This window comes from Thalassophryne amazonica, chromosome 5, assembly GCF_902500255.1.
Source record: "Thalassophryne amazonica chromosome 5, fThaAma1.1, whole genome shotgun sequence".
Taxonomy (NCBI): domain Eukaryota; kingdom Metazoa; phylum Chordata; class Actinopteri; order Batrachoidiformes; family Batrachoididae; genus Thalassophryne; species Thalassophryne amazonica.
This window is the reverse complement of record NC_047107.1, coordinates 10,215,733-10,243,682: the sequence shown is the minus strand read 5'-3', so window position 1 is coordinate 10,243,682 and position 27,950 is coordinate 10,215,733. Positions and strand designations below refer to the sequence as shown.

The following is a 27,950-nucleotide window of genomic DNA, read 5'->3' as shown; positions in this document are numbered from 1 at the left end:
ACCAGCAGAACCCATGCACCTGTTTCTGGTTGTTGAGATGCATCTCCCGATCAGCCACCTCTCGACGCAGCCTGTCCACATCCTGACTGAGCTGCAGCTGGTCCTCTCTGTCATCAGATGCTTCATCCAGCTGCTTGGACAGATAGAAGTTCTGGCGGTTGAGCTCAGCATTCTCTTGGCTCAGTGTCATCAACTGTTCCTCAAGGTCTGTAATCACCTGCAAGAAGTCATCAGGACACTCAAATGCTAGAAAGTACAGTGAACCCCCAGAAATACCCCCAAACCCAGTAATAACTAACATTACAGCTACAGGCTGGCTCGTTGTTGCACAGTGCCCATTCTAAGTGCCCAATCTAAGTGCCCCTTACTGGCTGACCCCTCCTACTTCAGATTGCAATAGCAGAGCGACGTACTGAAACAGTGACCGAGTTTATGGCAGTGAGGACAAACAAGCAACACAGAGACAGCATTATTTTAAAAATTGTTTTTTGAAAGTTTAGAATAGATTGTGAATTGTTGAAGGATAAGAACTGCAATTTTGATGGAAATCTATTTTTTTCCAACACTCCTACTTAATATCAGATTAGATAACATGATAACCATTGCAAATATCTGATACAAACACTTGTGGCTCAATTTTTTTCCCTTTTTTTTTTGCACTCATAAATATTTTAATTCACCACTTATTAAAACAGAGGAAGTCCAAACTCTAAAATCCAACATCATTGTGTAAAGGATCTTACCACGTGGGCTCAGCAACACTTAAGATAAGATAAGATAAACTTTATTGATCTCACAGAGGAGAAATTCACATGTTACGTCAGGTCTTAAAAAACACACAAGATGGGTGCAAGTACAGGAAAATGTTCATCAAGCAGTGTGTGCAAAGATAAGCAATAATAATAATAATACTTGTAACAATACAATAAAATAAAAAAATGAGGTAGAAATAGAATATGTATGTATATATATACACACACATACACACATACATGCATATATATATATATATATATATATATATATATATATATATATATATATATATATATATATATATATATATATACGAGGTATCTTATAAAACTAACTGGCAGTTTTATAAAAAAAAACTATATGGATTTGATTGACATGCGATTACACCAATCACGCTTGAACCCTCGTGTGCATGCGTGAGTTTTTTCACGCGTCGGTGACGTGATTTCCCTGGCAGGCCTTGAGTGAGATGTGGTCCAGCCCTCTCGGCTGAATTCCTTTGTTTCACACGCTTCTCGAGACGGCGCGCGTTGCTTTATCAACATTTTTTCTGGACCTGTGAGGAATATCCGAGTGGACACTATTCGAGAAATTAAGCTGGTTTTCGGTGAAAAGTTTAACGGCTGATGAGAGATTATGGGGTGTTTCTGTTGGTGTAAGGACTTCCCACGGAGCGGGACGTCGTGCAGCACTTCCAGGCGCCGTCGTCGGCCTGTTACAAGCTGAAATCATCCTAATTTAAGGCTCTGTTGACCCAGGACGTCGTGAGAGAACAGAGAAGATTCAGAAGAGGCCGGCATGAGGACTTTATGCGGACATTCCACTGTTTAAGGACATTTTGTAATGAAAGACGTGCGCGCAAATTCGCCGAGTCGTTTCCGTGACGACTCAGCAAATCTGTGTGCACCGCGACAGGAAAAACACCTCCGTGTTGAAAACCATTTGTAAAATTCAGGCGGCTTTTGATGGCTTTCAACAAGTGAGTAACTGAGAAATTGTTTAACAGCTTGGGCATGTTCCAACTTGTCCGTTAAGGTTTCTAACGGAGGTGTTTTTCCTGTCGCGACCCCCCGCGGTCGGGTCCGGCCCGACATGCGACTCTGCCCGCACGTTCTTTCATTACAAAATGTCCGTTAACAATGGAATGTCCGAATAAACTCCTCATGCTGACTTCTTCTGAAAGTTCTCTGTTCTCTGACGACTTACTGGGTCAACAGAGCCTGAAATGTCGAAGTTTTCAACTTGAAACGGCGAGACGCTGCCGCCTCGAAGCGCAGATCGCCGTCAGGCGCCGTGGGCCGTCCTTACAGCGACACTACCAGACCAAAATCTCTCATCAGCCATTAAAATTTTTACCGAAAACCAGCTGAATTATCGAATGGTGTCCACTCAGTTGTGCCTTACAGTTTTGAAAAAATTGTGATCAAACAAAGCAGCAGTCTCTGAGCCATTCCTAAACAATGAAAAAACGACGAGAGGGTGGACCACTCCTCACTCAAAGACTGCCCACAGGCGAATGACGTAACCGACAGGCGTGAAAAAACTCTCGCATGCCCACGAGGGTTCAAGCATGTCTGATGTAATCACACGTGATTCAAATCCATATGGTTTTTGAAAAAAATAATGTCGGATACTTTTCTAATAGACCTCGTATATATATATATATATATATATATATATATATATATATATATATATATATATATATATATATATATATTGTTGTGTGGGCCGCTGAAAAGGAGGTACTGCTGGCCCACCACCACCAGATGGCGCCATGCTTGAAGTGCGGGCTTCAAGCACGAGAGGGCGTCGGAGCAACAGAGAGTGACAGTTGTCACTCATCATCAGCACCAGCTGTCACTCATCATCCACATCACCATAAAAGCCGGACTGCAACTCCACCTCCCCGCCAAGAAATCAGCTACCGTAAGAGGTAATTTCTCTGCTGACTTAAAACTGTGTCTTAATCTGAACTCTTTTGCAGCCGTTTTCCTGTGGTGTTTTCCTTATCTGTGGAATTGGCGTTTGGTGTGATCAGCAACGGCTTCGCTTCACACTCCAATCAGATAAGTGGTTAGATAGACAGAAGCTGCACGAGTGTGTGATTGGAGGTGGAGGTGCTCCCTCCCAAAAGAACACAGACTGTGGAATTACTGAGTGTGTGAACTCACACTCATCTACACTGTTTCTGTTCTCTGCCAGCAGTACCAGGTCTGATAGCTGGAGACGGTGGCCACCTGGGGATCCAGGACTTGGCGGCTCTGGTGTTCTTCAGATCCATTGGCGGTGAGGGCCGTGTGGGATCCGGCTCGGTTCTGGACGGACGTCTTCTATCCTCAAGCCTGCCCACACGTCACTCTACATATAATTGTCTGTATTACCAAAACTGTATTTGTCTGTATTCCGTTGTGCACTTCACAACATTAAATTGTTACTGTTTGGCTTATCCATTGCCCGTTCATTTAACGCCCCCTGTTGTGGGTCCGTGTTCCTACACTTTCACAACAGGATTTCTCGGCCAGCGTCATGGATCCCGAGGGGCGTCAACCATCGCTTGAACAGCCAATGGAAGAGCAAGGTGCACAGGCGTCAGCAGGAGGCGTGTTAGGTGAGCTGCAGCGAATCTTAACCGCTTTCACTGCTCGGTTGGACTTAGTCACCAAGCGGAATGTGATTCTCAATCAGAGGATGGAGGCCCTCACCGCCCAGATGGAAGTGCAGGCTCAGGGCGCTGCTGCAGCACCTCCTCCTGCTGACCGGAGGCCTGAAACAGACATTCCGCTGGTCGTTCAACGAACCCCCCCATCTTCCCCTGAAGCATACATAAGCCCTCCGGAGCCGTACGGAGGCTGTGTTGAGACGTGCGCGGACTTCTTAATGCAGTGCTCGCTCGTCTTTTCACAGCGTCCCGTCATGTACACGTCAGACGCTAGCCGGGTGGCTTACGTTATAAATTTGCTTCGAGGAGAGGCACACGCCTGGGCTACGGCGCTGTGGGAGCAGAATTCACGGCTCCTAACGACATACGCTGGGTTTGTGAGGGAGTTCCGACAGGTGTTCGACCACCCTCATAGAGGCGGGACCGCTTCAAGCGTGCTGCTGTCGATAAGACAGGGGTGTCGGAGCGCAGCTAAGTATGCAGTCGACTTCTGCATCGCAGCAGCGCGAGCCGGCTGGAATACTGTTGCGCTCCACGCTGCCTTTGTAAACGGACTGTCTCTGGTCCTTAAGGAGCACCTGGTGGCGAAGGACGAGCCGCGGGATTTAGACGGGCTTATCAACCTAGTTATACGGTTAGACAACCGATTAACAGAACACCGACAGGAACGAGACGAAGGGCGTGGTCAGGCACAAGCCGTCCCTCTTCCTCCCGGGTCCGAAAGGGAGCCGTCTTCCCTACGCTCCACAGCCAGGGCACTCCACGTGACGACAGCTCCCCCTGCTGATGTTGCTATGGAAACGAGCAGGGCCAAAAGGCGATCAGATCAGAGACAAAGGAGGCTGGTCAGTGGGGAGTGTTTTCACTGCAGCTCAACCGAGCACACGCAGAAAAACTGCCCCAAACGGTCAAAACAGCAGCACTCGTCCTTAGAGACTGGGCTAAGGGTGGGTCATAATACCCACGTGGGGAAACCCCGTAAATCTGCACGCATCCCAGTCACGATCCTGAGTGGGGATCTAACCCTTCACGCCCCAGCACTGGTGGACACAGGGTCGGAGGGGAATCTGCTGGACAGCAGATGGGCAAGGGAGGTTGGGCTCCCTCTAGTGGCTCTACCTTCACCTTTGAAGGTACGGGCACTAGATGGCACCCTTCTTCCATTAATCACACACCAGACACAGCCAGTGACTTTGGTGGTGTCTGGTAATCACAGGGAGGAGATTGTGTTTTATGTAACACCTTCTACCTCCCGTGTGATTTTGGGTTATCCTTAGATGATAAAGCACAATCCCCGGATTGATTGGCCGTCTGGGGTTGTGGCTCAGTGGAGTGAAACCTGCCACCGGGAATGTCTCGGATCCTCGGTTCAAATCCATCATGAACAACTCCTCTCACCCTCTGCACCGGACTGTCTGATAAGTCCACATTTCAAATTGTTTTTGGAAATCATGGACATTGCGTCCTCTGGACAAAAGAGGAAAAAGACCATCCAGATTGTTACCAGCGCAAAGTTCAAAAGCCAGCATCTGTGATGGCATATGGGTGTGTTAGTGCCCGTGGCATGGGCAACTTACACATCTGTGATGGCACCATCAATGCTAAAAGGTACATCCAGGTTTTGGAGCAACACATGCTGCCATCCAAGCAACGTCTTTTTCAGGGACGTCCCTACTTATTTCAGCAAGACAATGCCAAGCCACATTCTGCACGTGTTACAACAGCGTGGCTTTGTAGTAAAAGAGTGCAGGTACTAGACTGGCCTGCCTGCAGTCCAGACCTGTCACTCACTGAAAATGTGTGGCGCATTATGAAGCGCAAAATACGACAACAGAGACCACGGACTGATGAACAACTGAAGTCGTACATCAAGCAAGAATGGGAAAGAATTCCACCTACAAAGCTTCAACAATTAGTGTCCTCAGTTCCAAAACACTTATTGAGTGTTGTTAGAAGGAAAGGTGATGTAACACAGTGGGAAACATACCACTGTCCCAGCTTTTTTGAAACATGTTGCAGGCATCCATTTCAAAATGAGCAAATATTTGCACAAAAACAACAAAGTTTATCAGTTTGAACATTAAATATCTCGTCTTTGTGGTGTATTCAGTTGAATATAGGTTGAAGAGGATTTGCAAATCATTGTATTCTGGTTTTATTTACATTTTACACAACGTCCCAACTTCATTGGAATTGGGGTTGTACATTGACGCAATACAGCAAGGCAAATCAAGTCTAGGAGTATGTACCAGTGCTGTAATTTGCAGCATTAACAACACCACAGAACTGCTTTGGATCCTGGATGGCAACCACACAGGCAGACAACCAGCCCATACCCACACCTCTAAAATAACCATCTCTCTATGGCAGCCAGGTGAAACATGAACATCCCAGTGGCTTTCTGCAGCTACTGGGTTCCTCAACACTCAGGCACCTGTGTGCTGGATCACACACAGAGAAAGACGCCAGATGGACAAAATGTCTAACCTGACGCTCCCTCACAATGCAAGTAATACCCCTCATCTTAGTGTCCCTAAGTAACTGCTAGTAACAAAGTCATTCCAGAAGTACCCAAGGATACTCTGAAGAGACCTAGTCCCAAAGTCCTCCAGTCGTTGCTTTAGGTCACTGGTTAGAATCCAAGTCTCACAACCACACAGCAAGACAGGCAGCACCAAGACCCAAGAGACTTGAACCTTCATTTTCCTGTAAAGATAGCAGCACCAAACATCTCTGTCCAGTGACCTTATGACTCCATAAGCTCACCCCAGGCCTCTCTTGACCTCAAAGGCCAAGGACCCAGAGAGATGTATGTCATTGCTGAATACAGCAAGAACAAAAACAAACAATCTTGGCAATCAGCAGAAACAAACAGTACATGAGTGATTTTTGTCTTTTGAGTTCACAAATTAACCCAGTCCTCAAGTGGTCAAGCCCCAGTATCTAGGAGCTGGAAGACAACCCCATATCCAAAAAGATGGAAAATGCAATTAAAAAAAAAAAAGTGATCCTTACATTTACTTTGACTTCTGATTCATTGTGGACAGTATTCATTGAAGATATTTCATGTTTTGTGTGGTCAACTTCATTTTCTTTATTAATGTACTTCCATTCCTGCATTTAAGGCCTGGAAGACATTCCAAGCAAAGTTGGGATAGGGCAATTTACTGATCGCAATGAGGCAAAAATAAATAAATAATAATAATCATGTCAGTAGGTTATTGTAATCATGATTTGGAACAACAGGAAGAGCCATGAAAGAGTGAAAGTGAGGAGCAAACATGGGCAGAAGATCTGCAGTTTTTCAACAAATGCATGATAAAATTACAGAAATGCTGAAAAACTTTACAGGCCACAGAACTTGTTGTCTTTGTGATTCTGGGTGGTTAAGTAATATGGGCATGTGAACATGGCAGCTGATCTGGTTTGACTGATTAAAAAATGCTTTAAAAATCTGAGCATGTTATACAATACCTATATTGATAAAAAGCTAATAACATCACCTCTTACACATCAACATGTGAGACTGTATATTCATAGTTTTGGAGTTATCATGTCTGAAAGAATGTGGATCCACTTACTGAGACACTTACTCAGATTCTCCTATGATTATGAGCCATTTTTGTTTTGTGTGTGTAGTGAAGACTTTCAGCTTTAATTCATGGTCAGATTACTGAGGCAGGCATCTGTTAGGACCAAGTAATTGGTGAAAGATCAGTGGTGAGACATCAGGGCCAACAAAGCCCTCTGTGTTGGCCTAGATCGGGTGATGTTGAACTACATTGAAGAACTGGTTGAGGATACACCTGTGGTTACTGTGAAACACTAATTTGAAGTCATATAAGCTTTGCACGTGATCTTTTATTTGGTGGCCACGAGGGACAAGACAGTGCAGGTTTTCCTTGCAACCAATCACCTCAACAGGTGGGTTTACTGATGAGCTTCACCCCTGAACTTAAAACACCTGATCATCAATGACATCATCTGGGGCCTCATGTACAAAGGTTGCATACATACAAAAACGTGGCATACGTCCGTCTCCACTCCAACGTTTAGACGTATCAAAAGTGAAATGACCATGGTGCAGTGCATCACGCAAAAATCCTGGTTGGCGTACACACATTTGTACAGCTGCTGCTCCACTGGTGACATGTAGACATGATGCTGGGAAACTGTTAATAGTGTGAAAACATGAAGTCATCAGAGTCATGTGCACATCAGAGACATAATGCACAAAGTGATGGGTAAAAAGGCACTAACAGTGGCTGGGTTAGCGGTGTTATAGGACCTTGCAAATGATGCAATCTGACGTGAGCGTGTACTCAGGGAATGTGAGTATTTACTTGCAAATGACGATAATTGGCTCATAAACTGATTTCAATTACCAAGGCCACTGTTACTGGAGTTGCGCACAGAACTGTGGTCGGCGCAGAGCACAATACAGCGAGGAATCAGAATCAGAATTTCTTTATTGTCCCGTAAAGGGAAATTAGTGTTGCAGCAGGAGCACACAAAACACAAGGTACACAAAGACAATAATATAACAATATTAACAGTGAAAATAAGACCCAATTAAAAATCTAAAATCAAACATAATAAAAACAATACCCATACACATACAATGTCAAATATTCAATCCAGAATCCATGCCAAAACAAAGTACTGCAAAAGTGCAATATGTGTATGTGCAAATAAGCAATAGTAGTGCAAAATAAACAAGAGCATCAAAGGCTAATTGCCATTAAGTAATGAAATTGCACTGGGGATAAACGAGACCTGAAATCTTTTAGTCCTCCTCATAGGAGCCCTAAAACGACGGCCTGAGGGCAGAAGCGCAAACTCTTTTTTCAGTGGGTGATTAGGACAATCCAGAATAGCATTAGCCTTTCTCAGGACCTGTCTGTTATAAATAGACATTACCCCAGCCTGCTGACTTCCTGAGATTTTTCCAGCAGTTTTAACAAGACTGCAGAGACGACTCTTATTGGAACAATTCAAATTTCCAAACCATGCAACAATACAAACAGTCAAAACAGATGCAATAAAACTTCTATACAACATAGTGATGTGATGTATTACTGATTCAGAAAGAATTCATTCATGATTATGTGTCAAACGTAAGTCGTGGGTGTTTCAGTGCCCCTTCTTGTCTACCATGGGAGGAATACCATTTCAAACACCAATAACAAATCCCGGCACTGTTTACAGGGCTCAAATAATTCAATTTGTATTAGGGAAACAAAACTCCAAAATGTAATTTAGCTACATTCAGGTCAGGTCTGGAAGCATGTACTTCTGAAGTGCTTTACCCTCTGGGGTCAACTGAAACATGGACACATCCAACTCTGTTTTTCTTCATGTTTCTATTAACAGATCATTGAATGAATTTCACAGACTTCATTTGACTGCTTCCTGAAACTAAAGAATATTTCAATCCCTGTCTACAACAGGGACTATGCACCTCATAGACTATGCACCTCATAGACTGTGTACATTGTAAACTATGCACCTCATAGACTATGCACCTCGTAGACTATGTACCTTGTAGACTGTGCACCTCGTAGACTATGCACCTCGTAGACTATGTACCTCGTAGACTGTGCACCTCGTAGACTATGCACCTCGTAGACTGTGCACCTTGTAGACTATGCACCTCATAGACTGTGCACCTTGTAGACTATGCACCTTGTAGACTATACACCTCATAGACTATGCACCTCGTAGACTATGCACCTCATAGACTATGCACCTCATAGACTATGCACCTCGTAGACTATGTACCTTGTAGACTGTGCACCTCATAGACTATGTACCTTGTAGACTGTGCACCTCATAGACTGTGCACCTCGTAGACCATGCACCTTGTAGACTATGCACCTCATAGACTATGCACCTCATAGACTGTGTACCTCATAGACTGTGCAGCTCGTAGACCGTGTACCTTGTAGACTATGTACCTCATAGACTATGCACCTGGTAGACTATGTACCTAGTAGACTGTGCAACCAATGTGCACCTCATATACTATGCACCTCATAGACTGTGTACATTGTAAACTATGTACCTCGTAGACTATGCACCTCATAGACTGTGTACCTCGTAAACTATGTACCTCGTAGACTATGCACCTCATAGACTGTGTACATTGTAAACTATGTACCTCGTAGACTATGCACCTCATAGACTGTGTACCTCGTAAACTATGTACCTCGTAGACTATGTACCTTGTAGACTATGCACCTCGTAGACTATGTACCTTGTAGACTGTGCACCTCATAGACTATGCACCTCGTAGACTATGTACCTCATAGACTGTGCACCTCATAGACTATGCACCTCGTAGACTATGTACCTTGTAGACTGTGCACCTCGTAGACTATGTACCTTGTAGACTGTGCACCTCCTAGACTGTGCACCTCGTAGACTATGCACCTCATAGACTATGTACCTTGTAGACTGTGCACCTCATAGACTGTGCACCTCGTAGACTATGCACCTCATAGACTATGTACCTTGTAGACTGTGCACCTCAGACTATGTACCTCATAGACTGTGCAGCTCGTAGACCGTGTACCTTGTAGACTATGTACCTCATAGACTATGCACCTCGTAGACTATGTACCTAGTAGACTGTGCACCGACTGTGCACCTCATATATTATGCACCTCATAGACTGTGTACATTGTAAACTATGTACCTCGTAGACTATGCACCTCATAGACTGTGTACCTCGTAAACTATGTACCTCGTAGACTATGCACCTCATAGACTGTGTACATTGTAAACTATGTACCTTGTAGACTATGCACCTCATAGACTATGTACCTTGTAGACTATGCACCTCGTAGACTATGTACCTTGTAGACTGTGCACCTCGTAGACTGTGCACCTCATAGACTGTGCACCTCATAGACTGTGCACCTTGTAGACTATGCACCTCATAGACTATGTACCTTGTAGACTGTGCACCTCATAGACTGTGCACCTCGTAGACTATGTACCCTGTAGACTATGCACCTCATAGACTATGCACCTCGTAGACTATGTACCTTGTAGACTGTGCACCTCGTAGACTATGTACCTCATACACTATGTACCTCATAGACTGTGCAGCTCGTAGACCGTGTACCTTGTAGACTATGTACCTCATAGATTATGCACATCGTAGACTATGTACCTAGTAGACTGTGCACCTACTGTGCACCTCATATACTATGTACCTCATAGACTGTGTACCTTCACCTCCAGCTCACAGACTCACTTTCTTCATGTCACTGTTCACATTTTTTAACTTCCTCTGGTGCTTTCGCTGTTGCATCTCTGCTCCTCATGTATTTCTGTGACTGTATGTCCTGTTCATGAGCACTCGGGCTTCTGGTTTTCCTTGTTTATCGAATAAGGCACTATTTACTGTACACAGCCCCTCATCAGAGCTTTGAACCAGAATTTTTTTCCAACTGGTTTGTTGTGAACAGAAATGATATATTAGTGTTTCCAGTTTTGGGAACACCCCAAAATTGATGTTCCTGAACAGATTAGAACAAAAAATGTTGTTTCCAAAACAATTAATAATGTTCCATGTCAGCTGTGTATCATTGAAAACACTGTATATGCCAGACCTGCATGCGTACGCTGTAACGCTCTCACAAAAAAAGAAGACAGTTCTGTAGCAGACAACAGAAGGGGCACACTGATGAAAATAAAGGCTTTTAAGAGAAAGAGGATCCACGCTGATCACTTGAAATAGACTTATTGCACATTTAAAGCAAAGCAGCGTGTTTTGACTGTTTCAAATATTAAAACCATTCACACACTGAGTAAATATGAAGTTTTAATCTGACCTGCTACATCATTCTTGTCAGATTCATCATCACATCATAAAACTGTTTTGGAAGACGGCGTCTGGGAAATACTTTAATACCTTATCATGAAAATGAATGAAGTGTATTAATTTTCATGCAGCATTTTTAAAGTCCCTCATTGCTGTGCTCAATTTATTCATAACAGCGCTCAGGCCATCTGTAGTCTTGAAAATAAATCCTACCATGACAAAAAAAAAAAAAAAAAAAAAAAAAGGTCCCTCGATGTTTGTCAGCTCTGGATGTATTTCTCAGTGTGAAACACATGATGCCTGCACTTTGTTCCACCAACAACAACCAAAATAACAGGAAGTGAACCATACCAGGTCATTGTAAAGAGAAACCTTTTCAATAACAAAAGAATAATGGTATTAACCAGTTACCATTATTTTAAAATAATCATTCTGTTCCAGAAGATAAAAAATATGTAAAGTTTCTGGTTTTCGTAGTTGTTCCATGAACTGGTTCAAAGCCTTGCCCCTCACTCCACTACACTTTTACTGTTATGCTAATGACACTAAACTCTACATGCCAATTAATACAAATAATTTCATCAAAAATTATGACTGTAGAGGATTGGCTGGCCTCACTTGAAAACTGAATGGCCTATAATTTCTTATTTTGAATTTAGAGAAGATTGGGGTGATTGTTGTTTATCCTCTAAGACACAGATACAAATATGATCAGTTAACAATATCACTGGATTCATGTGTCATTCATTCATCAGGAAGAAAGAGATCTTGGGGTGATCTTTGATCTGACAGTGTCAATCGCCCTCTATATTAGCATTCACAAACCCAGCCTTTTCTCCCACCTCCTATTCTGAGGGGAGGGTGCCAAATGGCACTGCTAGGGATATTGTGTCGTACAAATATGGAATAATAAAAGAAATGTAACAGAGAGATCATCATCTTTGCAAACTTTTAAAAGAAAACTGCCTTTACATTTAATTCATGAAGCTTAGTTTAGTTTTTTAAGTCTTTAATTTGTTCTTTTTTTATTGTTTATTTTTTTATTTGTATGCATGCATAAAACTTCTGACTTTGAGAAAGTCATCATGCAAGCTTGAGCAGAAAGCTCCGTTTACACATAGACGGTAAGAGCACCCGGAAGCGTCCCGGAAGAGTTTTTGGCTCCTCCGGGCCGTCTTAGGGATCAAACGCCATTGTTAGTGCCAGCGCTAGGGGGTGTAGCTTAGTTCAGGCTTCACTGGGAATCATCGAAAAAATTATTCAACATGTCGAATAATTCCAGGAGTGCTCCCGGAGAATTCGCGTGACGACAGAGACAACGTGAACAATGGCGTTTGATACTTTTTAATCGCTGTTTCATCCGTATGCCATATGCTGCATTCAAAACCCAAGGAAGGTCAAAGATTATGACCTCAAGCTCAGGGAAAAATGTCCGGAATGCTGTGCTGGGCTGGAACTTTCACTTGGAAACTCATGAAGAAATTGAGGAACTCAAGGAATCAGAGTTGACATCACAGCCATGGCAGCCACATTTGATTCTTTAAATGTTTTTTTTTAACAAGACAGTGTTGTATGTAATATAGTCATATTCTGTGTAAAATTAGTTACGTCACCAGCACCACACATCAGCAAAAACATATTTGAAGATTTCCCTGAGCCCAAAAGATGCTAGCCTGTCACAACAAAACTAGGATCCATATTTGTCTCTGAGATAATCTCCTGTTTCAGTGCTTTCATCTATGTACAATGACAGTAAACACCCTTATTATTATTATTATTATCATCACCTTTGTTCCTAGAATCAGCAGTTATGTTTAACGTGGGTACATTTGGATTATATGTTAATTTCACACTCTAAACAACAGGATTCCAGCGCTGATCCCAGCCCCGTGAGGCTTGGACAGCTAAATATTGTCTGCCACAGTCTATGGTCAGGACCGTGGACAGCTCCTTGGACAGGAATGTACAGCAGCCACCTTCATATAACAACATATACAACTGATTCTCATTCCATATCACATCCCGTCCAATTCTGTGAAAGTGAAGAGAATATTGTAACACCGGAGTGACCTGTCATGGTAACATGTTTGCAGATTGTCACTTTAAACAGAATGGTGCTGATTATGTCACAAACACTGCACACATCCCGTGATAAAACCATTCTCAATCCACGTTCCTTTCCATGTTGGTAAATGTTCAGTAAATGTCATTTTCAGCTCAAATGGGTGTAAGTAAGCCCCTTTGGCTTCTGATTTGTTTCACTTGAAGTTGCCACAGGAGATCCAAGGTGGATCTACATGTTGATTTAGCACAGGTTTTACACCAGATGCCCTTTCTGATGCACCTCCATATTACATGGAGAACCAACAGGGTTATTTGTCTTATGCTGTGCACACCTGCAAGTGGCTGACTGGATTTCATTTTTCACTTACACACACACACACACACACACACACACACACACACACACACACACACACACACACACACACACACACACACACACACACACACATACACACACACACACACACACACACACACACACACACACACACACACACACACACACACACACACACACACATACACACACACACATACAACCCCAATTCCAATGAAGTTTGGACATTGTGTAAAATGTAAATTAAAAACAGAATACAATGATTTGCAAATCCTGTTCAACCAATATCCAATTGAATACACCACAAAGACAATATATTTAATGTACAAACTGATACACTTTTTTGTTTTTGTGCAAATATTTGCTCATTTTGAACTGGATGCCTGCAACATGTTCCAAAAAAGCTGAGGCAGTGGTATGTTTACCACTGTGTTACATCATCTTTCCTTCTAACAACACTCAATAAAGTGTTTGTGAACTGAGGACACTAATTGTTGAAGCTTTGTAGGTGGAATTCTTTCCCATTCTTGCTTGATGTACGACTTCAGTTGTTCAACAGTCCGGGGTCCCCGTTGTCGTATTTTGCACTTCATAATGCGCCACACATTTTCAATGGGTGACAGGTCTGGACTGCAGGCAGGCCAGTCTAGTACCTGCACTCTTTACTATGAAGCCACTCTGTTGTAACACATGCAGAATGTGGCTTGGCGTTGTCTTACTGAAAGAAGCAGGGACGTCCCTGAAAAAGACGCTGCTTGGATGGCAGCATGTGTTGCTCCAAAACCTGGATGTACCTTTCAGCATTGATGGTGCCATCACAGATGTGGAAGTGTAACACACCCCCATACCATCACAAATGCTGGCTATTGAACTTTTCCTCTTTTGTCCGGAGGACACAGCGTCCAAGATTTCCAAAAACAATTTAAAATGTGGACTCATCAGACCACAGCACACTTTTCCATTTTGTGTCTGTCCATTTCAAATGAGTTCGGGCCCAGAGAAGGCGGCGGTGTTTCTGGATGTTGTTGATGTATGGCTTTCGCTTTGCATGGTACAGTTTTAACTTGCACTTGTAGATGTAGCGACGAACTGTGTTAACTGACAATGGTTTTCGTAAGTGTTCCTGAGCCCACATGGTAAGATCCTTTACACAATGATGTTGGTTTTTAATGCAGTGCCGCCTGAGGGATCAAAGGTCACGGGCATTCGATGTTGGTTTTCTGCATTGCCGCTTACGTGTAGAAGGTTCTCCAGATTCTCTGAATCTTCTGATTATATTATGGACTGTAGATGATGGAATCCCTAATTTCCTTGCAACTGAATGTTGAGAAACATTGTTCTTGAACCAGTTGTTCGTAGAACAACTGACCAGCTTTTTACTCTCACAAGGATCCTAAAGGGGGCCTGAGAGTATGCCCATCCACTCTACATGTGTTTTGTAGACTTGGAGAAGGCATTTGATCAGGTACCCCGGGAGATAGTATGAGAGGTGCTGCCAGAGTATGGACTGAGGGGATCCCTTCTCAGGGCCATCTGATCTCTGTACTCACAAAGCTAGAGCTGTGTTCGGGTGCTCAGCAGTAAGTCAGGCTCATTTGCGGTGGGGGCTGGCCACTGCCAGGGCTGCGCCTTGTCATCAATCCTGTTTGTGATATTCATGGACAAGATATCGAGGTGTAGTCGGGGGGAGGAGGGTTTCCAGTTTGGTGGGCTCAGGGTCTCATCGCTGCTTTTTGCAGATGATGTGGTCCTGTTGGCTTCATTGGCTGGTGACCTCCAACACTCACTGGATTGGTTCACAGCTGAGTGTGAAGCAGCTGGGATGAGGATCATCCCCTCTAAATCTGAGACCATGGTTCTCAGCAGGAAACTGATGCATTGCCTACTCCGGGTAGGGACTGTTGTCTTGCCCCAAGTGAAGGAGTTCAAGTACCTCATGGTCTTGTTCACAAGTGAGGGGACAATGGAGAGTGAGATTGGCCAGAGAATCGCGTAGCACGGGTGGTGTTGCATTCACTCTACCATACTTTTGTGATGAAAAGGGAGCTGAGCCAAAAGGCGAAGCTCTCAATCTACTGGTCAATCTTCGTTCCTACTCTCACCTCTGGTCATGAGGGTTGAGTCATGACCAAAAGAACTAGACTGCGGGTACAAGTGGTCGTAACTGGCTTCCTTAAGAGGGTGACTGGTGTCTCCCTTAGAGATAGGGTGAGAAGTTCGGTCATCAGTGGGGAGCTCAGAGTAGAGCCACTGGTCCTTCACATTGAAAGGAGTCAGCTGAGGTGGTTCGGGCATCTGGTAAGGATGCCTCCTGGGCACTTCCCTAGTGAGGTGTTCCATGCACGTCCATGTTCCCTGGGAGGAGACCCCAGGGAAGACCCTATCTCCACACTGGCCTGGGAACACCTCAGGATCCCCCAGTCAGAGGTGGTCAAGCTGACATGGGAAAGGGAGATCTGTGGTCCCCTGCTAGAGCTGTTGCCCCCGCGACCCAATCCCAGATAAGTGGTTGAAGATGAGTGAGTGACCATGCCCATGGACGTAAACAATGAATTAATGAAATGGCATGAAATAAATAAAATAATAAATTAAATTATTTAAAATAATAGAACACCCCCTACCCCCATGCATGCAGTGACCAGAGGTCAGGCCAGCGAAGTTCATGGCTGCTGAGGGCCACCTGCCTGGTGCAGCTCTGACCCACACAGATCTGACCTGCATCGCCGTGGCTTGTAGAGGAGTGGATATTCTACATGGCATGATATGTGTTCTCCAGCTTGGAGTTGTGATGGCACAGTGGTCAGGTGCAACATGAACAAATCGCCTTAGTGTAGGGGCGTGAGCCGTGATCATCTGACGGTTTCAGTTCCTTATAACAGAAATTACAACAAAATAAATAAATGGAATGACGAATCCACTTGATGGATCACATGATGGATGTGTGCCACAGATATTTTACATGACATGTGCGCTTTCTGAAAAGGAACCAGTGGGGGTGCATGTATGGCACAAGCTGGGCATGCCAGCAGGATTTGACGTAACTGACCATGGTGAATATCCCTCAAACGCAGTCTGGCCAGCCATCACACTGCACCTCGACTGCCCTGCAAGCTTGCCACCTAGACCGCACCTTGATTGTGGTGTCATGTGCACTACATTCAAGCTGGCCTTGCGAATGGGCCCGGATGTTGTAAGTGTACTGCGACTTCTGTTGGAAGTCTTTGGACTGCACATTGATTAACTTTGGCTGAGTGTGGGTCGAATGGGATATTCGGCCAGGATTCGATGTGGCTGAACATTTCATACGGCCCCTCGACCGCAGTCTGAATGGTCGGACTTGCCTACCAACTTGCAGTATGAATGCTGCAACTTCAGTGGAATGGCGATACGATTCAATTGGGTTTCCAATGTAAGCGCAACATGAATGTGGTGTGTATGTGCTGTGGCCAAACGGATGTGCCTACTGCAGTGAGACTGCTGTAAGAGGCATTCGGGTCCAGTCTGAATTTGCATGACTGTCATCTAAATAGTCCTTTGGGTTCAATTCAGCCTCATTCATGCTATGTGTGAAAGGGCCTTAATGCTGGTTTAAAAGGCTGACAAGCAACTCTCAACAAAGTCTTATCCCTGCTTCACAATGACAGAAAAGAACTGATTACTGATGGCTTCTGCTGTGTGATGGGCTTGAACTCTGACTTTATATTTTCAAATATATATTCAAACAGAAGTGCAGAGGAGTGTTAACACACAGAAAACTAATATTATGCAAGTAATGAATGTTTATGAGTTCAATGGTAAGAATATTTCATGAGGTCACAGAATGAAATATTCGTTCCATTGAATGAATGTAAAAACATTCATTGTTTTATATAACGGCGAAAACAGATCCTTGTCATTTGATATTTTATTAATTTATAAAGAACAGAAAAGGGACTTACATTTTGGTGTGCATCACTGGTGCTTGACATCAACAGTCCAACACAAACTTTAAATAGGAGTCCAAAATTGTTGTCAGTCAGTTCAAAAGCAATTCTGATGATGTAGTCCATGATGCCGTGCACTGACTTCGTGCACAGACTGCTGTATGCTCAGTCCAGCAAAAAAATTGTGTCATATGGAAATATGAAAGTATCATTCATCCAGGCGTACCCTGAGTTGAATGGTAATTCCATTGCTTAATGAAAACATTCATTATTTGTTTTATATGACATCTAAATAGATCTACCATATTTCTGTGATTAATAGCCCAGGCAAATAGTTTTTTCAAACTGTGTGCAGACCCGGCGCCTAAATGAGCCAGGCTCTTATTCAAGACCAGTGATTCTATACTTCCTTTTTCTAACATCACCAGGAGAAGGAGTCGCTCCCTCAGGAGTCAAATTACTGGTATATTGTACGTCATCACATACACTGGAGCAGGAGGCTGCCATTTGGAGCCTTGACTGCTCACACAGATAATCAGCCAGGGAGACGTCTGGTGGCTAACATAAGTCATCCAGCCTTTAAACAAGACCAGCACTTATTTAAGACAAGCGTTTATTATTTTCCAGCAGAGTTTTGAGGAAGGTGTTATGGCATATATTGTTGCAGGGCATATATTGCCGCCACAGTAATATATGCAGATGTTCAAAGGCACGGCACCTAATGCTTCCGGCAGATATCGTCCCAAGTGACAATATATACTGACAATCAAGGCACATATCGTTGCTGGTCATCAAAGCAAGAAGTAAAACTTGATGTTTAACTATGAATTGTTTTTTTTCTCTCTGTCTCACACACACACACAATCACTTGCACTCATTACGTCCGTCAAGAATAAAATCAAATCATCAGCATTTATTTATTTATTTAATATGCTGCTTAAATTCAGCAGGTGGTGTCGTCTGATCTGAGGTCGTAACCCAAAGGTATTGTTTTTATTTGGGTTTTTTTTTGTAAGTTCCCCCTGGTGGTGCTCATGGTGCTCTTGTGAGGGCAAGGTGGTGGGGGAAGCCTGCGGGAGGCTGCAGGCAACACCATCACAAGAGACCATTGCGCCTTGACTGCTAACCCATGACGCGGGAAGCCGGTGCACGAAGGTCTAAAAAGTAGGCTTCCCATGATGCGCACCGGGTTTGGTTCTGGTGTTTTATCACTCTGAGCGCATGAAAAGTGTCACATTTATTTTCTTGCAAGCCTTCTCAACAGCGCCAGGAGTTTTCGCGATCAGTGTGCACAGGATCAAGGAAGATGGTTTGATGGTTCAATTAAGTGTTGTATTTTGTTGTGTACGTGAAGACAAGGATGATTCAGGAGGCTGCCGGCGGAACAATCACACGGGGATTTACACTGCGCCCACAGTTCTTGCGCTGATCCACAGATTTACGTGCGAATCCAACCAGCTCTCTCTTTTACTCTTTGATTGACACACGATTGACACACGATATGAAATAACAATGACAGTATACATACATATATTTCCTGAGGATGTCATGAAAAGAACAGCCTTATTTTCATCATGGTCCCCATGACAACACAGAAAAATCAAAGATAAAAACAAAACAAAACAAAAAACATAAATACTTAAAAACGGCTACAAAGCCATCTATACACAAATTAATAAAATACAAAATTATTAAACTACAAAATTATTATGACTATCTCTGTCTCTGTCACTCATTCACTCACTCACTCACTCACACACACACACAACTGCTGTGGCATATCATGACATTATGGTCCAATACTCATGGCACATATTGTCGCTGGTGCAGTGGATTGTATGTAGTAACACATTTGGCACATATGGTCCCTGGTGACAATAAAGGAAATGTATAATGAAGATAATTATTGGTTGCATCCCTAAGGACCCCTTCACACCAGAGCACAAATGCTGTATGAATCACAAGAATTAGAAAAACAAACAGAGTGCAATCAGCTGTTGACCTGGCCAGATTGAAAGGAACAGGACTCCATGGGTTTGATGGTTTCCTGTACAAAGTGTCGGTGGCCCAGAGCTGTGCTACACCTCACATGGCTCTGAAACGCACCGACCCACCCACCTGACCAGCCTGTTTTCACTTTTTTGTGTGTTTTCTAGAAAACAAATAATAAGGATATATAAAAATAGAAACAGTCAATTGGACGAGAGATCTGTGCATTTCAGAGATGCGTGGCAAGTCGCACGGCTCTGACACACACTGACGCTGACGCAGCACCTGTGATCACAGTATAACGCCCAGATTGTGCATGTAATCACACAACCATTGACAGTCATCTGAATTCATCTGAATGTTCATGTCATGACTATTAGACCCTGTCCACACGGCCGCAGTGCGCATCAACGCATCACGGAGACGCTCTGATGCACAGCGCATGCGATGGCAATATAATGTCTGGATTGTGCATATAATCACACATCTATTAGTCCACCTCATGTGTCAGAGGATTCATCTGAATTATCATGTCATCATGGCTGTTAGACCCTGTCCACACGGCCGCAGTGCGCATCAACGCATCACTGTTCACATCTAGTGCACATGATGATTGTGACGTTGCGCTTTGCAGTATTTCCTCTGTGCACCAAACAGGATGTGAGGGTGGGGGTGGGGTGTGTCCAGCTCATCAGTGGCACAATTGGGAATATGCCAAAGCAATCAGACCGCTCCAAATGCTAGTAGGTTGCTATTTCGGATGCCAGTTCGAATGCTATTCACAGTACAACCACTGTATGAATATTCCCTGGTTCGATTGCAGCATGACAGTAGGGTGCATGCTCTCTGCATTTGTGCTGGCCTGCCAATTTGGTGTATATCCCTAAGTGCCACATGAATGTTATGCGAGGAATTCGAATGCAGCTCGAATGCAGCACGACTTGCACGAATGTCATTCAAAGGTCACTTCATACGGCATTCCTGCAATTCGTGTTGCAGGTCGACGTACACGAATGATGTTCGACTGTCCATTCCTATAGCAGTACAAATGCAGTACAAATGACTCCACCACCATTCGCATGTTTTCCAGCACAAGTGACACACATATATGCCGACTGTTGTAGGAATGCTCTACGAGGTGTTTAAGTGCAGTTCGAATGCAGCAGGACTTGCATGAATGCTGTACGAATGTCAGTGAATTCTAGTGTAATGGGGGTTTAAACAATACACTGCATGGGTGGAAAAACCGGTTAATATATGAAATTATTCAGCTCATATTTTAATAAATACCAAATGAGCTGTGTATTCCTGGAAACAACCAAAGAGCAAAAAAGTAAGCAGCTTACCGCACAACTGTCCCTCAAGGCATCAAACTTGCGTTGTATCTCATCTCTGTGTGCCTAGCAGACATGAAAAAGACAAGTGGACAAGTTTCACTGCCTGGAATCTGCAACATCACAGGAGACGGAAAGGTCTCAAATACTGCTCTGCTCCTTTCTCCCTCACTCTGAGAACAGTGATCTCCTCCTCAGCCTCTGCAGTGGTCTCCTCCAGCTCAGTCTTGGCCTGCTGCAGTTGGCTCTCCAGAGCATGGCGAGCTGCCTGCATGTTGGTGATTTGGGATTCACGCTCCTGCAGTGACAACGTCAGCTCTGTTACCTGGTGCTTAATCTCTAATTTCTGTTCTTCATGCTCCAGGCCAATCTAAAAAAAAAAGACAAAAAAGAAAGAAGCAGGACAGAAAGGACCTATCCAATAGGAATAAGAAGGATAAGGTGATTCCTAGAAACACATAACCTTCAATCAATACTCAATTTTGAGCTGCAACCATCAACAGAAATGGGCTTGAACTATGTGTTGGGGAAAGCCAAAGGCCTGCAGATTTGGAATCAAATCTATCACTTCAACAGGTCATTTCACACATGAATTCCTACCTTCTACTGCACCATGTGACAATCATTAAAGTCACCTTGTAGAGTATATGGTGTCAATGATAACATGGAGACTGGCACTATGGTATGACACAGTCTGTACTATATTCACTCACCTCCCGAAGCCTTGTTTCCAGCTCCATCACACGGCTCTTACTGCCTTGCTCCTGCTGACTTATCTTTTCCAGATGCTCCTCCAGTTTGGCATTCTGGGCCTCCAATTTCCCAGCCTGAGACTCCAAGTAGAACTTCTGCTGGCGAAGCTCTGAGATCATCTCCTCCTGCGCTTTCCTATCAAGCCAACACATCCACATGAAAACACACAAAAGTGACCACCTTAATGCAAAAATAAATGTTGAGATGATTTGACGATGGTTTTTATTTTGGAGGTGGGGGCAGTCTCCTCTAGTGGTTACTGGTTTTTTTGTTTGTTTTTTTGGAACATCCCTCCTGTGTTGGTTTTTATCTCTGTGTACTCACCTTATTTTATTATTTATTTATTTATCTTATTATCAGCCCAGCACGAAATATATATTAATCTGTTGGTTTGTGATATTGTAACGAAAGCACCACATTTTCGTCAGGGCAGCACAAATTCATTCTAATACATTCTGTGATGGCTGCATAAAATTAAAAGTGAAGCGGGGGGGGGGGGGGGTCAGGGTGGTTAAGGTTAGGGTTGGGGGTAGGAGTAGGGCTAGTAATAGTGATTTAAAAAAAACCCTGTCATGAAAATTTGAGTCATTTCGTGCCAGGAGCATGAAAAAAACATGAGGCTGGGCTGTTTATTATCCACAGATCCCATCAATTTCATGACATTACAGAAGAAGATACCCACTCCCGCTTCTGGCTGGAGCCGGACCTCAGACAGAGAGAAAAACAGAATCACGTGGCAGAAAGACAACAAATAAGGTATAATTTGTCAGCATTAAGCAACACGAAAAACAAAAGAAATACTAAGCTGATTGCTGCCCACCAGTCTTGTATAAAGTACCTCAAAGAGATACTTGAGTGTACGTACAAGTATCTTTGGTAAGAGTTAAAATCTCTTTTAAAAACATTACTTGAGTAAAAGTCTTAAAGTATCTGACACTTACTGTACTTAAGTAAACATAAACATATCATATAAAATGTACTTTAAGTAAACGTATTGAGCAAAAGTAAAATGCAAAACCAGTGGAGAGTGAAACAGCAACACAAAAAGAAAGCCAGTGTGGTGTCTGGAGAAACCAGGAGGGGGCCTCAGCCCCTATAAAAGAGTTAAGGATCCACCTCTGGCAGAGCAGTTGGTGTTGGTGACGAGATGAGTGAGCAACAGGTGGATGTATATAGCTGTAAATAAAGTTGCCGTTTTTTATCTTGGAAGACCCACACACACTTTTCTGATAAACACAACAGCCAGGCTCTTGTGAATTACAACAGTCGTTTATAGCTACACAGTTGTGACAAATTTAAGGAAAAGTAAAAAAAAAAAAATTGCAAGCATCACCACCACCAACCACTGTAAAACTACCAAACACAGCGCTCTTTGCACTCTCAAACACAAAACACGGAGTGGCTTTTATGCGGTGCAGCTTTTACGCAGCGCTTCTCTGTGAAAAATTTGAGTAAAATAAATAAAACAACGGCCAGTTTTGTTGGTACTGAAGTTTACCCCTTAAGTGAGTGTTAACTCCAATTGTGCGCTGGACTCCAGCGTATGTGTGTGTGCGTGTATGGAGTGTGCAGATGGCCCCCTTTTCACCCTCCACAGTCTGCTCTTCCTCAGCGGGGGTGCAGATTCAACCTGTTGTATGGCTTACTTTCACCTCTACAAACAGGCATTGTCCAATCAAACTTCTTCTAATTTTATATTGTAGTAACGAGTTGCAAAGATGGTTAAGGGAAATGTATCGGTGTAAAAGTATACATTTTATTGAGGAAATGTAGTGGAGTAAAAGAGAGTCGCCAGAAATGTAAATAACAAAGTAACGTACAGATATGTCACAATTCTACTTAAGTATGGCAAAAAAAGTATTTCTACTTTATTACATTACAACACTGCCAGACACTAGCTCTAAGCTTCACTAAAAGAAGCAGACTTTAGATAAAGTTGAGGCCATGACCCGCTCCATTTCCTAATAAAATGAATTTAAAAGGGTAGGAAGCATAGTAACATACTATGCCAGTATGCTAGCCATACAAAAAGGGAAAATAAGTGTGTCTTAAGTCTGGACTTGAAAATCTCTACAGAATCTGACTGTTTTATTGATGCAGGGAGATCATTCCACAGAATAGGGGCACAACAAGAGAAAGTTTTTATCTCCTAATGACGTCTCCTTATGATGAGGTTTGAATTGTGAGTCACAAAATCATGACAAAAATCACAAAATTATTAACTTCGTGAAAATAGCTTGCAAAAAGATCATTCTTATGTGAAATTTTCTCAGGAATTCAATTTTGCAGTGCAAAATACAAAATCTCTAACCAGTTAAGTGCTACATTTTATGTGCCGACGCGGGTTGAGGAGCGGACCTGCGTCTGACTGAACCCAGCGCTAAATAACCAGAAAGCGGTTCCAAAAACAAAACAATTTTATTTTTCCCCTCTTGTGCAATAATTGTGTACAACATAAAATATGGTTTGTCTGGCGGAGTGAAGGACGGCGCGCTCTCCAGCGCCCAAAGGGATCAAAGCCTCGGCGCTTCTGGACCCAGACTCACCGCCAAACACCCCCCAGGTGGACACGACAAACTGACTCTGTGAAGGATAGAAGAGGTGAGGTAAGTCAACAGCTACAACTAATATCCCTCAAAAGCACACACTATCAGCAACACATTCAGGTCTGAATTTAAGCTTTATGTAAATGAGCAGCTTCTCACAACAGGTGGAGGATCATCAGTCCGCACGCCACGGCCGTGAGAAGCGAGCTGCACAATTCTCATCAATGTTCAAATATACTGCGTAACGAAATACCAAATTAATATTAACACTTATTCAGACAATCAATCACCTCTGATGTGTGCTGACAGCATGTGTCCCTCACCCGTCCTCCTTCACAGGCACGATGTGTCAAACCCAGGCGCGGTCCTCAGCGTCTCACAAACGAACGTCACAAGGTCGAGTTCCCGGCAATTCTGCTTGAATCACTCATGGCTTAAATGCAGAACGCCATCTCATTATCCGCTTCAGCTGAAAGTCTTTAAGTCTGCACGTGAGCATCATCCACAGGTGCTGCGAGTCATTAGGCCTGCACGTGGACATCCTCCACAAGTGCAGCCAATAATGTTGATGAGGGTGAAGGATTCTTCTGCCAGCACCTTCTCCACAGACAAAAACCAGTTTGCATACCACCTGGAGAGCAAAGAAAAGAAAACAACACAAAAACATCCAGACAAACCCCCCAACACACAACACTACAAGCCTTAACTTACAGATACTTTTATGAAGCTTTAACAATTTTATATGTGAAAATAACAGAAATAGCACTCAATAAATGATATTTAATATGCTTTCATCATTTGCAGATGAAGTAGTCTTCAAACATAACCTACCAGAGTTCACATTCAGCACACAGAAGGTCAGTCAAGTCTAAGAACAGCCAGGGTTTGCTGATACAAGATCTGCAATTTATGTGATCTAGACACCTTTGCTGCATCTACTTTGTTTTCAGATAAATTATCAACATTTGCAGTGTTCAGCTTACTGTACCCTTCTTCACCATACCACTTGACCATCACGGAGTTAATAATTTTGTGATTTTGCTCTGTAGTCATCTGAGAGTAAGTGCCAGCAGGCCGGCCACAACCCTGAGAGCTTTAGTTATCTTTCTTGGGCATGAAAAATTCACATTAAAGTCACCTAAAATAAAGAAAAAACATACTTTAAAATTTAGGTTGATGATGAATTCATAACTGTAGATGCTTAATTAGGTCTCTTATCTGTAAACAGTGCCAACAGGACACACATCCAAGCTTAACTGGAAGTAATGTTTAGTAATATAGTCTATTCCACTTCTAAAACCACAAGAATATGCTGCAAAAATAAAAATCCCATTTGTTTCCGGTCAAACATATGTTCATATTAATGATACCTCCATGTAACACACACACACACATATATATATATATATATATATATATATATATATATATATATATATATATATATATATATATATACAGTGAGGAAAATGAGTATTTGAACACCCTGCAATTTTGCAAGTTCTCCCACTTAGAAATCATGGAGGGGTCTGAAATTTTCATCTTAGGTGCATGTCCACTGTGAGAGACATAATCTAAAAAAAAAATCTGGAAATCACAATGTATGATTTTTTAAATAATTTATTTGTATGTTACTGCTGCAAGTAAGTATTTGAACACCTACCAACCAGCAAGAATTCTGGTTCTCACAGACCTGTTAATTTTTCTTTAAGAAGCCCTCTTATTCTGCACTCTTTACCTGTATTAATTGCACCTGTTTGAACTTGTTACCTGTATAAAAGACACCTGTTCACACACTCAATCACACTCCAACCTGTCCACCATAGCCAAGACCAAAGAGCTGTCTAAGGACACCAGGGACAAAACTGTAAACCTGCACAAGGCTGGGATGGACTACAGGACAACAGGCAAGCAGCTTGGTAGAAGACAACAACTGTTACGATTATTTATTAGAAAGTGGAAGAAACACAAGATCAATCAATCAATCAATTTTTTTATATAGCGCCAAATCACAACAAACAGTTGCCCCAAGGCGCTTTATATTGTTTATACTGTCAATCTCCCTCAGTCTGGGATTCCATGCAAGATCTCACTTTGTGGGGTAAGGATGATTCTGAGAAAGCTCAGAACTACACAGGAGGACCTGGTCAATGACCTGAAGAGAGCTGGGACCACAGTCACAAAGATTACATTAGTAACACATGATGCTGTGATGGTTTAAAATCCTGCAGGGCAGCAAGGTCCCCCTGCTCAAGCCAGCACATGTCCAGGCCCGTTTGAAGTTCACCAGTGACCATCTGGTTGATCCAGAGGAGGCATAGGAGAAAGTCATGTGGTCAGATGAGACCAGAATAGAGTTTTTTGGAATCAACTCCGCTTACCATGTTTAGAGGATGAGAACAACCCCAAGAAAACCATCCCAATTGTGAAGCATGAGGGTGGAAACATCATACTCTGGGGGTGCTCTTCTGCAAAGGGGACAGGACGACTGCACCGTATTGAAGGGAGGATGGATGGGGTCATGTATTGCGAGATTTTGGCAAACAACCTCCTTCCCTCAGTTTAGAGCATTGAAGATGGGTCATGGCTGGGTCTTCCAGCATGACAATGACCCCAAACACACAGCCAGGGCAACTAAGGAGGGGCTCCGTAAGAAGCATTTCAAGGTCCTGGAGTGGCCTGGCCAGTGTCCAGACCTGAACTCAATAGAAAATCTTTGGAGGGAGCTGAAACTCCAAACCTGAAAGATCTAGAGAAGATCTGTATGGAGAAGTGGACCAAAATCCCTGCTGCAGTGTGTGCAAACCTGGTGACAAACTACAGGAAACGTTTCACCTCTGCAATTGCAAACAAAGGCTACTGTACCAAATATTAACATTGATTTTCACAGGTGTTCAAATACGTATTTGCAGCAGTAACATACAAATAAATTATTTAAAAAATCATACATTGTGATTTCCGGATTTTTTTTTTTTTTTTTTTTTTAGATTATGTCTCTCACAGTGGATGTGCACCTAAGATGAAAAGTTCAGACCCCTCCATGATTTCTAAGTGGGAGAACCTGCAAAATTGCAGGGTGTTCAAATACTTATTTTCCTCACTGTGTGTGTGTATATAACAAGTTAAGGAGTCCAGCTTCAAAGTTGAAGGGATTGCATTTTTTTTTTTGCAACATCACATATTTTTGTCATATGTCTTAAATTTAAGGGTTATGGATTTTGCTTATTGTACAGTATCAGTGGATTGATTGCACAGGACCCACTGATTAATTTGGTATGCAGTTTGTAAATCTAGCTTTAAAAACACCAACACCATAGTAAAATAAGTTTCATATCTTAGCTAAAGCATTTTTAATTGGAAAAACACAAAAAAACTAGCACTTAGATCAGATTTAGACATTGCTGGACATGTCTAAATATGAAAGAAAGCAGGTAGTTTTACCTTAGAAAACAACAACAAACACTAAGAAGGACCATTTTTTATTTTTATGAAATTTATTATGATTTTTTTTTTTTTTGCACATTTGTCACAAAGTTGTGACTCTGAAATGCTCTTATTCTGTTAAATCTGCTCCTTGTACACTTCATTTGGCTTTACTTCCTGTCCATGGGCATTTAGGCTTCTGATTAAATTTGCATGCTCATTTCATCCTTCACTGAGTCACACACTTTTTAACATTTCACAGCCCCTCACTCCAGTACCTTTGATGACTATTTTCAAACCCTATGCCTGCTCATCTGGTTAATGTGGTT

General features: G+C 42.8%; 1 protein-coding gene across 3 annotated transcripts in view; it reads right to left on the bottom strand.

The window, feature by feature from the left end:
- LOC117510099 (citron Rho-interacting kinase) overlaps window positions 1–27,950 on the bottom strand; it is a 582,117-nt gene that overhangs the window by 354,113 nt on the left and 200,054 nt on the right. For all 3 annotated transcript variants that reach the window (XM_034169719.1, XM_034169717.1, XM_034169718.1), the window contains exons 12-15: window positions 21,613–21,787; window positions 21,072–21,269; window positions 20,912–20,965; window positions 20–217 (exon numbers count right to left, since the gene is read on the bottom strand). In XM_034169719.1, the coding sequence (XP_034025610.1) occupies window positions 20–217; window positions 20,912–20,965; window positions 21,072–21,269; window positions 21,613–21,787 (625 nt within the window). The remainder of the gene's footprint in view (window positions 1–19; window positions 218–20,911; window positions 20,966–21,071; window positions 21,270–21,612; window positions 21,788–27,950) is intronic.